At 42.4% G+C, this 17,373-nt stretch overlaps 3 protein-coding genes across 6 annotated transcripts; 2 read left to right on the top strand and 1 right to left on the bottom strand.

Moving 5' to 3' along the window:
* Positions 1 to 284: 284 nt before the first annotated feature.
* On the top strand, positions 285 to 2,802 carry LOC125508206 (protein RTF1 homolog). The gene is made up of 2 exons (XM_048672816.1): positions 285 to 423; positions 525 to 2,802. Exon 2 carries the CDS (start codon positions 552 to 554, stop codon positions 2,532 to 2,534), a length of 1,983 nt encoding a protein of 660 aa, XP_048528773.1. The 5' UTR covers positions 285 to 423; positions 525 to 551; the 3' UTR covers positions 2,535 to 2,802.
* A 1,853-nt stretch (positions 2,803 to 4,655) lies between these two features.
* LOC125508203 (probable 2,3-bisphosphoglycerate-independent phosphoglycerate mutase) lies at positions 4,656 to 7,348 on the bottom strand. The gene is made up of 5 exons (XM_048672810.1): positions 6,939 to 7,348; positions 6,395 to 6,540; positions 6,039 to 6,315; positions 5,345 to 5,617; positions 4,656 to 5,265 (listed from the first exon to the last, which is right to left on the bottom strand). The coding sequence occupies exons 1-5, from the start codon at positions 7,245 to 7,247 to the stop codon at positions 4,786 to 4,788; spliced, it is 1,485 nt and encodes a 494-aa protein (XP_048528767.1). The 5' UTR covers positions 7,248 to 7,348; the 3' UTR covers positions 4,656 to 4,785.
* An 89-nt stretch (positions 7,349 to 7,437) lies between these two features.
* LOC125508205 lies at positions 7,438 to 13,985 on the top strand. Of its 4 annotated transcripts, none has more exons than XM_048672811.1 (13): positions 7,439 to 7,794; positions 8,852 to 8,938; positions 9,452 to 9,538; positions 9,822 to 9,868; positions 9,943 to 10,000; positions 10,564 to 10,677; positions 10,845 to 10,964; positions 11,359 to 11,403; positions 12,436 to 12,698; positions 12,776 to 12,965; positions 13,426 to 13,498; positions 13,585 to 13,711; positions 13,796 to 13,985. In XM_048672811.1, the coding sequence occupies exons 2-11, from the start codon at positions 8,866 to 8,868 to the stop codon at positions 13,470 to 13,472; spliced, it is 1,044 nt and encodes a 347-aa protein (XP_048528768.1). In that variant the 5' UTR covers positions 7,439 to 7,794; positions 8,852 to 8,865; the 3' UTR covers positions 13,473 to 13,498; positions 13,585 to 13,711; positions 13,796 to 13,985. The 4 variants fall into 4 exon arrangements, with proteins under 4 accessions (XP_048528770.1, XP_048528768.1, XP_048528769.1 ...); XM_048672812.1 differs by lacking the exon at positions 7,439 to 7,794 and adding an exon at positions 8,364 to 8,427; XM_048672813.1 differs by lacking the exon at positions 11,359 to 11,403 and having other exon boundaries at positions 7,438 to 7,794.
* Positions 13,986 to 17,373: the final 3,388 nt, after the last annotated feature.

Raw genomic sequence — 17,373 nt, 5'->3', positions numbered from 1 at the left:
GGCTGGGCATGCGGGCCGACACGGCACGACCCGTTTATTTTTTTTATTTTTTATCCAGAATTTATATATATATAACACATAAAAACAGCCCAGCAGGCCAAAATCAGCCCAAGTAACAACCTAGCAGGCCATCAGGCTAGTGGGCCAGCGTGCCTAGCATGCCATCGGGCCGGCCCGTGCTTGGGCCGGAGGGGGCAGAACGCAGGCCGCACGGCACGGCACGGCCCGACTAATAATCGTGCCATGGCGGGCCGGCCCGTTTGGCCAGCTATAGGCCAGGTATAGGCAGCGTAATAATAAACGGGCCCGTTGTTGAGTTCTCTGCTGCTGCCAAGGCCCAACAACAGATCAGAACCTCTCCTTTTCCCCTCTCGTGTTCGACGGTGTCCATCGACCTCTCGCCGCCGCCACCGAAGCTCCAAGGTAATCCAGCAGATCTTCTTCCTCCCTCTCCACTTTTGCTACTCGGCGGAGTACTCATTGCTGTTTATTTCGCGATTTGCTATTGGGAATTGTTCTTGTAGGGGTTCTTGAGGAGGAGAGGAGGAGCGATGCCGGACCCTAACCTGGACGATCTGCTCCTCCAGGCCGCGGGTCGGACCGTGGGGAAGGGCGGCCAGTCCCGGCAGTCGAACCAGCGCTGGCAGCAGCACGGGCGCCGCGCTGGGGGCTCCTACTCCGGCGGGAGCGGCTCCGATGGCTCCGACGACGGCGACTCCGACTCGGACGTCGCGCTGAGCCACCCGAGGAAGAGGCTGCCGCCGGGCTCGCAGGTGCCGCTCAAGAAGAGGCACCAGACGGGGAAGGGCGGCGGCCGGGGAGGAGGAGGGTACGACGACGAGGACCCTGATGACGAGGGGAGGCGGAGCGGGGGTGAGGACTCCGACAGCGCGCCGTCCGTCGGGAGCGACCTGTACAAGGACGAGGACGACAAGGAGCAGCTGGAGAACATGACGGAGCTGCAGAGGGAGATGATCCTGGCGGAGCGGAGTACCAGGATCGACGACTACAAGCTCAAGAAGCTGGCACGGGCGTCCTCGTCCAAGACGGATAAGGCCCGGAAGGACAGCCCTCCCCCACCGCCCAGCCGGCTGCGGGCCTCGGCCCGGACTGACAGGTCTGCCACCAAGAGCGCACTCGACGAGCTGCGAGCCAAGAGGATGAGGCAGCAGGATCCGGAAGGGTACCGTAACAGGTTCAAGGATCTGGTTCCCAAGAGTGGCGGCTCGCCTAATAGACGCAGGGCTGGAACCCCCCCGAGCGATGGCAGCAATGATGGCGGTAACAGGGGGAGGATGAACGACCATGTTGGGATTGCTGAGGATAATCGGGATGATGAGTTTGACGAATCACCAAGTAGACTTGACCCTCTCAAGTTTGATGATGTGAAGAGCATAACCCTTCGGAGGTCAAAGCTGGTGAAGTGGTTCATGGAACCCTTTTTTGAGGACCTTGTATCTGGTTGCTTTGTGCGGCTTGGGATTGGCAAGACAAAATCAGGCACCCCCAAGTACAGGCTGTGCATAGTTAGAAACGTGGATGCTAACGACCCAGATCGGCAGTACAAACTGGAGAGTTACGAAACATGCAAGTATCTCAATGTTGTATGGGATAATGAAGCTAATGCTGCTCGGTGGCAGATGACTCAGGTCTCCGACTCTCCTGTCCTTGAAGAAGAGTTCAAGGAGTGGCTTCAAGAGGCTGAAAAGAATGGCGTACGCATACCAACCCGGCAGGAAGTGCTGGAGAAGAAAGAAGCCATTATAGAGGCCTACAATTTTGTGTATTCAGCAGCTACTGTACAGCGGATGCTGAAAGAGAAATCAGCTGTGAGACGTCCTATGAATGTTGCTGCTGAGAAGGATAGGTTGAGGGATCAGTTGGAGATGGCCCTGGTCCGGAGGGATGATGCAGAAGCAGAAAGGATCCGTGCAAGGCTGAATCATCTGCAGAAGATTGCTCAGCCAATGTCAACTAATGAGAAGGCAGCAAAGTTAGAGGAGATGAACAGGAAGAACCGTGCTGAGAATTTCAAGAATGCATCAGAAATGAAAGCTGTTAATACAAGTTTGAAGGCTGGAGAGGCTGGTTATGATCCTTTCTCAAGGAGGTGGACAAGATCGAGGAACTATTATGCAGCAAAGCCAGAAGGAGAAGCAGAAAATGCTGAAGCCGTCAATGGCAACAGCGATAATGTAATAGCTGTGACGGAAGCTGTGAAGGGTGGGGTGCGAGTTGGTACAGCAGTCACAGCTTCAGCTCTAGTAGCAGCTGCTGAAGCTGGGAAGCTGGTTGATACCAACGCACCTTTGGATCTCGGGACAGAAACGAATCCGCTACATAATTTTGAACTTCCTATATCATTGGCTGTTCTGGAGCAGTATGGTGGACCCAAAGGTCAGTTTGAGGCCTACATGGCAAGGAAGCAGAAGATAGAAGCAACGATGGGTTACAAAATCCCTGACAATGATGGAAGGAGGCATGCTCTAACTCTCTCTGTGAGCGACTACAAAAGGCGACGTGGTCTTCTTTGAAGGATATATCTCTGCTCAATGTATCTGTCCTCTTGGCAACAAGACTTTCTGCCCGCTGTGACAAATTGTCCAGACCAGTTGCATAAATACATTTCATGGCACGAGACAGGCGAATTGTGCGTTTATTTTCATAAATACATAGACCTGTACGTCTGAAAGTGTTGTTGACATTTCATGGCGTTTTTTGGGGCAAATACATTTCATGTTTGTATTTGTGGATTGCATCAGTTCCTTTGAATCCTATCAGTTGTTGCTCTTGCTTAAAACAGTGGATGGTGCCAGGTGGAAATGTTCTGTTTCTGTATGTTTGTTATATGTTTTTTCTCTTTCCTGATTGACCTGTGAATGTTTTTTGGTCTGTAGATTGGTTTGCATTGTTAGTTTGGTCAAACCCAATGTTGATTTCGATGTATTTCGGCGCTCGTGTTGACGATATTCTTGGTGTTATGCTTTCTGTACGGCTCAAGGCAGTTGTAGCTCGGGAGTCACTGATGTATTCACGTTTCTGTACGTATGAAATGACAGCTACTGTATCTAGATTTATGCTTATCATTGCATTCTGAATGCTCTGCTCCAATACAAGTCTTTGCGCAATCAAGATATTTGTATCACAAACTATAGCTGTTAATAAATGAGAGAAAGTATGTTTCTGGCATGAACAGCGCATTCTTCATATGGACCGGAACGTAGTGACAAATTCTTCTTGCCAAGCTAAATAATGCTACCCAGGATCCCAACCTAACAACTCCATTTTTGTCCAAATTGCGGAGTAAATGTTCTTCTAGATGTGGTATTCCTTTACTGATTTTTTCAGCGGAGCCCTGGCTTGTTGTATTCGTCTGGATTTCATATTTCCGGATGTGAAAAGAGGTATAAATATCTTTTTCATATTTCCGGATGTGAAAAGAGGTATAAATATCTTCATATACCAAACGTTCGCTAATTAGTACCGCGTCTTCAAAATTGTAACCTTTCCATGGCATATCAGCTACTAATACGTTTTTCCTAAAGCAAGTTCGCCTCCAATTGTAGCAGCTCCTTCTGCTAAAATTTGTTCTTTTTTTAATGGATTTAACCCGTGAAACTCGGGGTTTTTGGTGCATACAAGTATTTTTGTTAGAGCGACGGTGGTTAACTAAAGGAATACTTATAGTCTTCCCACTACTTGCATATTGTTGTGTAACTTACACCGAAGGCACAGGGAATTACGCAAAAAGACTACATATGGAGTCAGAAGTTTCGTAAGCTTAGACTAACAAATGAGTTCGTACGTTGCAACGGATGGAAAAAACACTTCCTAATCTAATAACCATGAGTCCAAACTTTAATAGGTCTATGTCATTTATTTCAACACATGGCATCCCATCTGTGTTTCTATTTATCTTTCTTCCCACTTTCGTCGACGCTGGCCTTAGTCTTGACATCAATACAACACGTTTCATAAGACGTTCCCTCTCGGCATACGATGCAAATGAACCCGTGCATTGCAACGGGTGAAAAAAAACACTTACTAATCTAATAACCATGAATTCGTAAGTTCATGTCCTTTATTTCAACACATGGCATCCAATCTGAGTTTCTATTTATCCTTCTTCCCACTCCCGTTGACGTTGGCCTCAATCTTAAGACGTCTCCCTTTCGGCATAGAATGATAAATCTATTTTTTCTGTGTAGTTTTTAGATATTGTTTTTGTTCCCCATCCTAGTTTTGCCGAAGTGTTCATTTTCAATTCGGAGCGGCACCGCTATGAAGGAAAGACTGATCATACGCTATTGATTAACATTTCATCGTAAATAGCATTTTTTAAAATGGTTAATAGTTAAAAATAATATCATATTCAGATCCTACATATTTTTCTAATCAAATTTCATATATAACATGTTAAATTTCGAGTTAGGGTTAAAAAGCTATGGATTTTTTAAAAATTGATTAATATGTACTACGGGTTTATTACCAAAAACTTAAGGGGATTTTCTGCAAAATAGCATGACGGACCAAGAATACCTATTTCTTTTATTAGTAGGTATAGATATAGAAAAAAGAAGTTTCATAAGCCAGACGCCTCAAAAAAGGAAAAAGGAAAAAAAAGGGCTTAAACTTATGATTCAAAGCACATGTCATTATACCTCAACCATGATAGATTTTATTCGTATCATATTAAGCTGGTTCTGTGCCGTTTATCCATTCGTCGTTATTACAAAGAAGCTTCGCGCCCAAAGATCAAGTACAATGTTAGCAATCAAACTGGCGTTAATCATTCTTTGCTTTCATGAACTTCTTGATGATGCCCATCATCTCACTTCCAGGGAACCGCCCAAGGCAGCCCCTTGCAGCAGCAATCTCGGTGTATTCACACACTTTATCGCCGCTAAAAGCTTTACGCTCTTCAGGCTTGTGTTCCGCTGGTTCTGAATCATCGGTTAAATCTTCTCCGGACTTAACCGAAGGCAGTGGGAAATCGTCGAGGGGGGTGTTCATCACATTGTCCTCCCCAATTGCTCCCACAAAATCTCTCAGCCGGCATATCGCAAACGGGACAGGTTCGAAGCTGTGGTCTCCGTACTCAACCGGAGTAGAGTGGTCTCCAGTGACACAGAGGAAGTACTGGTACTGCCCGGACTTCTCAGCTTCCCACAGGAGCCTTGCAAGCTGACCAATAGCCCGGTCAACAGCTTCCAGGCCTCGCACCTTTAACTTGACAGCCTTGTCATGGCCAGCATCATCAATAGCCTGCATTAACGTTATAAGACAAACTATCAGCATCACACAGTTAATACTAGTTGTAAAGAGAGCCTATATTTATGTTAACCTTGATGTGCAAGAAACCAAAGTCATATCCGTTTTCTCTTCCGGCTTTATATTCATCCTCTCCAGGCACAAAAACACGAGGTGGCGTGTCCAGAGGAGCAGAGAGTGCCTTGGCTATAGCTTTTGCCTTGGAAGTTAAGAGAGTTCTATAATCTCCAGTTGCTCCAGGTGCTTCAAGGATATCAATGCCCAATGACAGCCCCAGCCCGGCTATGATCTTGGTAGGAGCTACCATGCACGGCGTGAGTCCATGCTTGGTTTCAAAGGGAGGTACCTAGTATAGGCGCATGCCACTTCATTAGAATGGAAGTCAAGTAGCATCAAGTTCCAGCAGGGAACTCTTGCATGCTTTAGATGCGAAACTCTTATGCTCGTAGGAGTAATCTTCAATAGATTTGGAAGAGCCAATGTAGGTGTTGGCCAAAAGTATGTTCCTATATGTGTTATGATGACAAGATACCCTAAGCTTAAGTTGGTAAAAAATCAACATTAGAACTCAAGAATCAGATCAGGATTATACTTATTTTGATGGGATTGAACCATGGTACTCCAAAGCAAAGAGCATTGTGCAAACCTTTCCAAACCTATTAAATTTATTCCTATTTATTACTGCAGGAATTATCAATTTATCACGACAGATAACACCCCATTCTAGGAATTAGTAGTTGCACGAGACAAATATTGAGTTCACTAACCTCAATCCGGATACCACAGCCTCGCAATAGCACAACATTAGCAATATTCTTCCCCTCAACTGCACGCTTTGCATTGATGGGTTGAGAAACCAGTATACGCGTGATCTCCTTAGAGAGCTCGTTAACCACAGCTGCGGTGTTTTTGGCTTCTTCCGAATCATCCAAAGGTTCAGCCTTTAGATGCAAGCGGTTGTCTTTCAACGGATCAGTTCCGGAAATGTTTCCACTTAGCCTTGGTCCTTTGACAACCACACCACATCTGTGCTCAGTAGCGTACCTGTAGAAAGAGGTGTTAATTATGGTAATAGGAAAAACAGTAATAACACATCAATGCTCAGTATGAATAGGTGGTGCACCTGACTCTCACTTCATATTCGGGAAACGATGGAAGCTTCATCCCATCTAATGCAGCACAGAGGATTGGGCCTTCCTCCTCAAAGTGCCTATCCGCCCTCCTGCTGACGATAACCCCCGTGCTTTCGTCCAATGTAGCAAAGTTCGACTGTGTGGGTAAATAATTCAGCAAAGGGAAACAATACATTCATCAGTTCAGACACACCGTTTACTGCATGGCTTCAAAAGTACTCCCTCAGTAAGTAATGATCTAAACGCTCTTATATTTCTTTACGGAGGGAGTGCCAGTCTACAATCCAGGGCAATAATTCAGCAAAGGGAAACAACAATACATTGTTAGTATGCAAAAATCTAACAAGAAAGGGCTCCAGTTTAGTAAAGGAATTACAAGACCAGTCAATGATCTGAACCATTAACAGTAAACTACCTAGCAATACTCTATGAGGTAAGCTAAGTAATTAGAAATAATAAGGCACAAGAGCGTACTAAGGCTGATATACTGCTATAAGAAGTAAGAAATGTAATCAACCGTCGCCAGAACCAGACCTTGAAGGCGATGTCGCCCGGGGCCATGGCGAGGCCGGCGCCCATGGACTCGAACGCGCCGCGGCCGCGGTAGTATACGCGGGGATCGTACCCGAGGAGGGAGAGGTGCGCCGTGTCGCTGCCGCAGGCGAGCCCGGGCTCCACGGGGTCCATGAGCCCGACCACCCCAGCCGCCGCCACAGCGTCCAGCCGCGGTGCCGCGGCCGCCTCCAGCGGTGTACGCCCGCCGAGGGACGGGATGGTCACGTCCCCTATCCCGTCCACCAGCACGAACGCCACCCTGCTCCTCGCCCCCGCCGCCGCCGCCATCGCCGACGCAAAGATGCCGCCCTCTTTTGCTTTCCCCTCCTCCCCTTGCTGCCGCGGCGAGCAGCTAAGCGGCGAGCGGCGCTGGCTAGGTCGGACCAGCTACGTTGGATCCGGACCCAGACCAGGCGTCCCACCCGGTCGGTTCGCTCGTTACAAGAACCGACCGAGGCCGAACGCCTCCGCCCCAAATCTCCAAACGCTTGGCGCTCGCTTCGCCTTCGTGCGCCTATTCCCCTCCCCCTCGCCGCCGGCGATCGCCGGGATCCTCCGCCGAGCGTAGGAGATCTCTCCGCGCCACCTTGCCGCTTCTCCTGCGTCTTCCTCCGCCTCCGGCTCACTTTTTTCGCGCTTTCCTAGTCGCGGAATTTGGCATGTGACAAGTGGGATTGCGAGGGGGAAGGAGGCGCCCGCCGGCGAACAGTCCTACCGGCGGAGACGCCTGCGGCGCCAGAGGGCCACCGATTGACACCGAGATTTCCTCAACATCCCCTGATTTTTTCGGCATTTTTTGAGGGCTCGGCGTCGTCCAGGAATTCGGCTATTGCAGGTGAGGCACTTGTGAAGTTAAAAGAAAATTTCCCGTGTGTTTTTTACTGGGGTCAGTTCGTCAAAATTTAGTCGTAATTCGATCTAACTCCGTGATTCGTTTTAGTGAAGCCCTGACTTGTGAAACAAGTTTTTGAGATTCCTAAGAGTTTTTTATTCGGAATTTGATCTCAAATTTGAAATGAATTAGCGACTAGTGGAATGATCATAGGTGTGTGATATTCGGATTGTCACATTGTACATGACACTGCTTCGCGTGCTTTGCCTGTTAGTTGCGCACTTATCGTTGTTTGAAACGTTTAAGTGTAGTGTGATCTGAAAGTAGGAGAGGACGTAATGGTGGGGAGATCAAACTTGCATTCGGGGCACACATTTTAGGATTTCATTAGATTTGCCGCAATGTGAGAAGCTGGATGGGGAATGTCAATGTAACATCAGTTCAATTCTAGGTATTTTTTTTACAGTTTTGGTTTAACTCTCAGGAGTGTGAAAAGATTAGGCCCCGCATGCAAATGGAACTTACGCAATACTGGCTGATAAGTTGGCGAGGTGACAGGGTATTGAGTTAACAGTACTATATTCACAATTTTCATGGCGATGCTTAGAGAGCTTGGAGTTTGAATTGTCAGCGTAGGTCTGTGATTATTTTTGTTCATTGTCTCAGCCTTGAATGTTTAGGATTTAATTTCATTTTATAAATATTCAGAAAAAATTGACATGTTGAATTGTGGACATCAGCAACTTCTAGTGCCAAATGTTTTTAAGTTTGTTTCTAGTTATGAAATGCGAGCTGCACTTGTGTTGTTGAAATTTCCCATTAGATTTGTTCATGAATCGGTGGCACATGGGACACCACATACCGGTGACATATCTGCGCATCCGTTTTCTCCATGGAGAGACTAAATGCTGGAAAGACAATGACCAGGCATATAATCAAACTACTAGTTCTGAATTAGTGAACGCATTGCAAAGTTTCTTGCAACATGATATCACCCACATCCAACTTTGGATGTTTGAATAAACTTTAACTAATATCATGTGCATTTGGTTCAATGTAGGTTGCTATTACAAAATGGTCTGCATGGCTGGACATTTTAAAATGGCTTCTGTGCTGAAGCTAATGATGGAAAATCATGCCACACCTGGTAAACTATAACAAATGAGCTTCCATTTAGTTTATTCTCTTGATTTTATTGGCGGATCCCCAATTCCCCATATCCACCAGAGTAAAACCAGTAGCATTGGTATTATAAAATTCAAGTCATGATGCCTTTCCAGCTGTTTTCTTGATTGCAAAACTATTGGTTTGTCTATATAATATAGAAGTCAACATGACTTCAGTCTCCAATATAAGTTTCCATTTTCACGAATACCTGTGACCTGTATACTTATTATGTCTCCGTTTACATTATCTCTGTTTGGAGGTAGTGTAGTGACCTTAGAAATTTCACCATCTGTATGCAAGGTTATGTTTTTTTTAATCATATTTGGAGAACTGAATTTCGGTTACTTGCCTCCATATTTCATTTTGCTGGATTTTTTAAACATAGCTCTCATAAGAGAATAAAATAAATGCTCATTGTTTGAAAAACGTATATAACTTAAACCTTCTGGGTATTTGAGAATGAAAATAAGATTCCCCCCTGACATATTGGCAGATGAGGTGATTAATGAGAAGGGTGCTTCACATATCCTACACAAGCAACTTCTTAGCGCACATGAACCAAATTTGCTTGATGAAGATGGTAAGTTCCTTCCATTTCTTGAACCAGGAGATCAGAGACTCACACACTAACATTACAACTTCTGCGTGCCTTTATCAGTGGCACTATTTTTCTAGCAACCATTTTTATTACTCAGTTTTGTCTGATGTGTATTTTATTTGATAACTGATCAGTTTTTCTCAGTTTGTTTCTCGGCTCATATACTACATGTCATGTTTATGTTGTGACACACAGTGCCATTATATTGTATTCACATTGTAAAGTTATCAGTTGACGCCACAATTTATGATTTAGTTATGTGCAGATATGCATATATTCGGATCAAAACCTATGGCTGATCCATTGGACCTGGTATTTTTTGATAAATCTAGATTCCCCCTTTTTCATTTTCTGCTTCCAATTTGAGCTAACATCTTATATTGAAGGTCCGCTGTGATACATGCCAGAAGCCTGTTAAGGCCAGCCATTATGCACCTCATGCAGGTATTGTTCAACACGTTACACTAAACGCTGTTTTGGTGTAATTTAGTTCATATGATAGCATGACAGTGAATATGACTCCAGACTAGTCAGTGCATAAACTACATACTGTTTTGGTTGGAAACAATGCTGCAAACATCTATTTAGCATGACTCCAAGCTAGTCAGTGCATAAACTACATAATTTGCAGTATGTATATCCAAAAGGCCCCATGTCGTTGTGTTGTCATAATTTGACTTTAGTAATGACTATTGGCACAACCACTCTATTATTCATCATGCAACTGGCCAATAATGTTAATCAACATAGTAGTGTATTGTGAAATAATTCATTTATTTAGGGCGGCGTTATTCGTTCGATTACTATATTCCGTTAAAACGTACAGACAACAATACTTGACATGTTATATACCAAAAGTTTGAGTTTTCATGGTTTTTGATTTATGACTGTTCAAACCTTCCTTGTTACACATTTGCTTGGCGTGACTTTAATTAAAGTTACACTTTCCTTACAATGTGAGTCCATTGAACTGATCTGGAAGTTCATTGATATTTTGACTTCTGCAGAGCGATGTAGCTCAGGGAAGGTGAAACCAAACGATTCGATGGGTGTAGAAGACGATGTTCATCCTATGAAGCCTCCAAAGAAGGGCAGGAAAATAAAGCTGACAAGCAATGGAAGTATCCGTGTTAATAGCTTATGCGAAACAATTTGATTCTTGTTTATTTACTTTGGGTGTCTACGTTACTCTGCTATATGCATTTTTTATGTTCAATGTTTTATCTTCATATCAATTCCTTGTTATATGGATTTCCGTTCGAAGTTTTGCTGCCTTGACATCTGATAGATCAAAAGGTACATATAAAAGTGAAATTAAAGTCTCAGCCTGAAAATAAGAACATAGTCAATGACTTTGAGTTGACCAATGGAAACGAGAGCAAACATTTAAATTCTATTGCTGATCAAAGTAAGTGGTACTTTCTTTCTAATTCAATCTGGTGAAGTTTTTATTCTACTTCATTTGATGTTGAATAGTTTCTTGAAACATTTCACCTTTGTATGTACTGCTGTTATTAGTATTGCCTCCACGTTTGTGGTTTGCATTAGCTTGTGATCCTCCGTGATACATATTTCTAAGCCCACTTTTGTTTAGATGTGAAATATGTCAATCCAAGTCCATTATCTAGAGAAATTGATAGTACGGACTACAGAGGTAGCAGATGTGTTTGACTCTTGGGTTGCAGCTTCACTGTCGGGATAGATGTTTCAATTGGTAGCTATATAATGGTTGTGGCAAGGACCAACTTTCTGGTCAGGTTTTAATCGTGCCATGGCTTATTTTATGCTTCTTTGTTGTATAGGGTTCAAAACCCCTGCCATCAATGCTCCTGAAAGTCGTTTTAGAGGTACAATGTACTTATCAGTATGCTTATGTTTTGTGCCGCTTATGTTTTCTATGCACATGCATCTAATCATGCTAACGACCATTTTTGGGAGCCAAGTTTGGTCTTAAACACGGAATTGGTTGGCCTTTGCAGAAATAATTTCCTTATTCGACAGCATCCCCTTTATACGTCCTATAAATTTAAAATCAGTCCGCCGTGCTTCAGCAAATGATATGATTTGACAGTGTCAATCAAAATATTGTTGATTTTGTGATGTCTCAGTGCCAACATGATGTCTGGAGTTACTCACCAAAAAAAAGGAGAATGATGTCTAGGAGTGAATTTTACTTATGTTATTCTTCTGGGGTTGAAGCTTAGAAATGCAGCAGTTGATTATTGTGAGCAATGCAAATATTTCTTAATTGTAGTTAGACATAGTTTAATCATCAATAATATGAGCTCCTACGCTGATGCCCACCCAACAGCTTTTTCTTCGATGGGGTTTCCAGTTTCAAGTGCTACACGGATGTCGGTTTGTTTGGTATCAATTCTGGTTGATCATCATCACATTGACTCTTTCACTAGCAATTTTGTCGTCGGCAAAATCTTATTAGAAAAGCACATTAGAATATACGTGAAATATATGGGACTTGAATAATACTCCCTCCGTCCCATAATATAAGATTGTCTTGCAAGCTACAGCTTGCAAAACGATCTTATATTATGGGGCGGAGGGAGTATATGTAAAATATACTATACTAGTTTTTCACAAGGAAATACTTACATGCTAAACAAATGAATAAAATATACATGAAGGGTCTGTGTTACGTGAGGATCCGAGTGGGAACCACAGTTTCTTGTTCGGGTCCTATATTATTTCACATTGGCTTGACTGTAAAACTTGCGCCTGTGTCTAGCTGGGGGCACCAATAACCTAGCAAATGATAAGTTTCTGCCTTCCAAGTTAAGGCTAACATCATACTGTTTTTTAAGTTTCTCTGCACAGGTAGTTCTTATGAGATGGTGTTATGATTTCTTCATTTAATTTATCAGATGTGCCAGCTCCTCTTGCTACAAAAATGTATCATTCACGGGGAAACTACCAGCTTCGATTGGAGCTTGCTCAGCTTTACCGTGAATCATGCGCGGAGCAGTCACACAGCTATGCAAGTAATACAACTGCAAACTCGTCACAGAATAATGGGTTGGTACCATGTGATAATTCAACATTACATGGTTCTGATGATTCGGTATTACATGGTTCTGATAATTCAGTATTACATGCTGCTCGGAACAGCAGCACTCCTCAAAAAAAGGTTTGGGGCCATCTCCTTGTGATCATAGGCGCAATATCTTAACATCTTCTGTTACTGAGTGGTGCATGTTCCCACAGCTTCTAGATCAGCTGCCTGCAAGCACATCAGGGTTGTGCTCAGGAATCTCTCCACAATTATCATCAAGCGGGCCAAGTCGTCTGCAGGCAACAAAAGCTCAGAGAGCAGACACTCCAGTATCTGCAGTTAGAAATGAATTGGGAAGAAGCAGGTGCAACAAAGCGGCAGTTCCTTCTTCAAAAACCACAGGTTAGAGCTGGATTTTAATACTTTTCTTTGTCCTGTAAAAAATAATTTGGCCATGTCGAATAAGTAATTAATCTGCTCATTATTAGTTGCTACTTTGTTGTATATCTTTTGATACTTTTACTGCTAAAATGAACATAGGAAGCATTTAGTTAGGGAAGACGTAATCATCACATGATTCACGATCCAGATCTGCATGGCAAATAATTTCAGGCATTTAATTTTGGTGTAGTTCTTCAATAATAAAGCAACAGTTTTTCTTTGAAAAAACACTAAAGTATCATGGTGTGCTTCAGTTCTGATATAAACTAAAGAGCAATTCATTTGTACCCTTAATCATTACAAGAATGTTTGATCTAATTTTATTGGAAGGCTCTTGTACCAGTACCTTTTTTTATGTCTCGAAACCTGCAGAAAACAAATGAGGCGTGCTTACATCATATTATTGATTTCTCTTCTCTAGGCAAAAAGAAGACGCAGAAGCAATCTAACGCTCTACCTGCAAGCTAAGCCTCAGTAGAGTAGCCCATTGATTGGTATTTACCTTTTTACTTTGTTGCCACGAATTTCAAATCTTGGAATATGGTGCTGAACAATGACTAATCTTGGATCGGTCTCACAGGTTGTTCATTGGTATAGCCGCTTCATTGGTGAAAGTAATAGAGTATTTCATTTTGTTCATTTAATATGAAATTTGTTCTAGTCGGAATGACTTTGGGACCGGACGATCTGAATACAAGGTCATTTTGGTAAGTCTCTATCTGGAATTCAGTCCACAGTTAGCGCTGCATGTATATCTCATATAAACTTGATGTCATCTGTTTTTTCTGTAGGCTCGTTGACTCTTGTTAGAAGCTAACCACAACTCGTTCCGGCCCTGGTGATGTAACTAAGTGTAGATAAAGTATCCGCGAAGTCCTTATGTTTATGTGCTCCCCTTGTTATAAATGACATGATGAATGTCCTCCAAACCAGCAGCAGCATTGGTTTATTTATTTATTAGAATATCATTGGTTGCTTTCATGTTTTTTGAAGGTAAAGCCTCATGGCACTTTTATTCAATCTTTGGCAGGGTTATGTCGAGTAGTACATGCCATAACAAGAAACTGGGAGCTCCATCTACCGAATCATAACTAGTTTTAGAATCATAACAACCCCTAGCAGGATAATGTGCTAAACCATAAGCTTCCCTGGGACAATGCCTAAATGAAATCCATGAGCTAAATATGTAAGCAGTATGCCAAAACTGCTGCACAAGGACTCCATATTTCAATCTTCCCATTGCTAGCTTCGACCAGCTCCAGGCAATCGGACTCCATCACCACCTTGGTACAGCCGACCTTATATAGAGTAATTTCAGACCGCGAATTCCAGGTGATGTTGTAGAGCCAAGGATTCTGCAGTTCGGGCGTTTGAGAGTATGATCGAGATTCTGATGCCCCTGCCATAGCTTTCGTTGAAAATTCTGAAGAATTGCAATGATCACGCCCTCCTCCATCATCAAAGAAAGAAGCATCAATATTTATTTTATATGATCTTGGAGGAGGTTTCTGCCATCTTGCTCCAGGAACGGGTGTAGTCAGGACGAGATGCATGATTCGCCGTAATTGCTTGAATAGTGTTGTAAAACGAGATTGAATGAAAGTAATGGACGATTAGTCCGGATTTCTATTGATTCTCAAGTATATATACATCTGGAAGAGGTGGGAAGAAGAGGCGCCTGTTTGGAGGCATCCCTCAATAGAGAGAGAAGAGACATGACTATTCGGGGTTGGACACACTAATCTTGAGAATCTCCCCCCAAAACCCTGTGAAAAAAATATGAGGAGAATAGAGCAGATATGTTGCTAAAACTCCTTTAAACCCAATGAAAAAAGAATAAAGAGAAAAGGTGCAACATATAATGATTATTGTCTCCTTGATAACTCATATGAGAAAACCTTTGAGAAATGAGAAAACTCATTGGTGAGTTTGGAGAACAATAAATATGCTTTGTATATTTTCCTTTAAAAACCTCAGTGGGAAAAATAGAAAGTATTGCATATGTCGCCTCATTAAACCTTTTATGAGAAACTTTGAAGGAAAGCTCATAAGGGAAAAGAGTGTGATCTGATATGTCATTGAAAACTCCTTTAAAAGCCAGTGGCAAAAATATAAGGAGAAATATATGACATATCATGATAATTGTCCCTTTAACTCAAATATGGGAAAATCCATAGAGTTTAGAGGATAATAAATATGTTCTGTATACTTTCCTAAAAACCCCGGTGGGAAAAATAGAAAGTATGACATATGATCTCATGTTGATATTAGCTCATTAAAAACCTTGATGAGAACCTCCAAAAGTAAACTTATAAAGAGAAAAGGAGTATAATATGGTCCTTTGAACATGAGTAATTCAGGAAGATACTCCCACTGATACTTGCATATCTTGAAGTATTGAATAACAATTCCATGAACATGTTTCCAGAATGTTGAAGTTGGTAGAGATTTCATGGTTGTCACATGATTTGACTTGTAGATGAACAATATGAAGATATTGCTTACTATGTACCCTGTTTGTATCCAGATAACACACACAACATTATCTTTGAGATGATGGTTGGTGGATGTAGTCACTAAGGTCTATTTCGAAGACTTTCATGGTATGGCTACCACACCTAGGAGGAACACAAAGCTTGTCTATGATCTAACATAGTGGGGATCTAACCGATTTATCCAATGATATTGGTGCCAAGATTTCTCTAAAACTGAAAAACTAGGACAAGATATTTGATTCCTTGGAGATATCGAAAGATATTCTTGAGCCTCAACCAATTATGTGTGGTGGATCCAATGGCACTAGGATATGAAACTTTATGTCCCAATATCGCATTCTCATCAACTCATGGTTTTAATGAATCTTTCTCTATGTCTAGAGAACGAAGCCATGCGATTTATGGATGCATAAGATTTATCCATAATGAATTTCTTCAATATATTTTGAATATAGACAACATAGCATACCATAAAGTATGAGTGAAGGTGATTGGGGTTTTACCCAATCCTTCATCTCAAAATCCGTTATTAAGATGATCATGTGCTTTGTCATTGCGGGAGTAATCCCTGTGTACGACAGACATGCATGTGTAATCATCATTGTAGGAGTAATCCTTGTGTATAAGGAACTCACTATGTTGATTGTACCAAAATGTACCGACAACAATAAGTCATAAGGTGACTTATTGGTTTTTTTTACACAGTGTATGTAGCATTTTGCATTTTGGTTCAGAAGTGATATTCCATTGGGAACCATCTATGTCCGAATCTAGTGATCGACATCGATATGTAATCACTACACCTATCAACTACATAGATAGATGATTTGTACTGCCAATGATATAAGTTATCGGAAAGAGATTCCACCTCTGGAGAATAGTTGGGTATCTGCGTAAACCCTTGTGCTATAATACTTGCTCTATGTTTCACCACCTCATTGTTCTCAATTCTGTTTCCAGAAGAAAACTGGTGTAGGTATTGCTTATGTGAATACCTTTCCCTTTATTGAGCAAGATTATTTCTACCTAGATTATACCCTTTGCTCGACTTTAGTCCGAGTGTTGTTCACACTTTGCCATGGCCATGGTCTTTGGACCTGAATCACGTGAAATGTTTTTCAATCTAGTTGATAAATGTATGTCGACAATTGTAGACTTCCGGTTATATGTTTCTCCAGAATCTATATATCAATATAGAGTTGATGGAAAAATCGTTACCCATGGTGACTGTTCGCGATTTCCAAAGCCGTTGAGTCGGGTATTCCGGTGTCCCAGTCATTGTGTGCATTATGACCTGGGTTAGTGGAGGTTGCCCGTTCACTAGGTGTATACTACCCATTAGGTGTTTGCCAACATGAAGTTGACTTGCATTTACTGATTCAGAGGCCTCGGTATCCTTGCTTGCGAGAAGCTGAATCCTAATGTAGTATCACATACAACCTTTTCTCAAGAAAAACGTCGAGGAAACAATGTTTTGACATCCTATCTGCAAGATTTCATAAATAATGCAGTAACTGCTAACATAATTCCAACAGACTCTTAGCATCGCTATGAGTGAGAAAGCTCATCGTAGTCAACTCCTTGAACTTGTCGAAAAACATCTTAACGACAAGTCGAGCTTTCTTAATGGTGACACTTACCATCATTGTTCGTCTTCCTTTTAAAATCCATCTGCACCCAACAGCCTTACGACCATCAAGTAGTTCTTCCAAAGTCTATACTTTGTTTTATACATGGATCCTCTCTCGGATTTTATGGCCTCGAGCCATTCGTCGGAATCCAGGCCCACCATTGCTTCTCCATAGCTCGTAGGTTCATTGTTGTCTAGCAACATGACTTCCAAGATAGGATTACGTACCACTCTGAAGTAGTAC

This window comes from Triticum urartu, chromosome 5, assembly GCF_003073215.2.
Source record: "Triticum urartu cultivar G1812 chromosome 5, Tu2.1, whole genome shotgun sequence".
NCBI lineage: Eukaryota > Viridiplantae > Streptophyta > Magnoliopsida > Poales > Poaceae > Triticum > Triticum urartu.
Note: the sequence above shows the minus strand (reverse complement) of the source record. Positions and strands in the feature narration are given on the sequence as shown.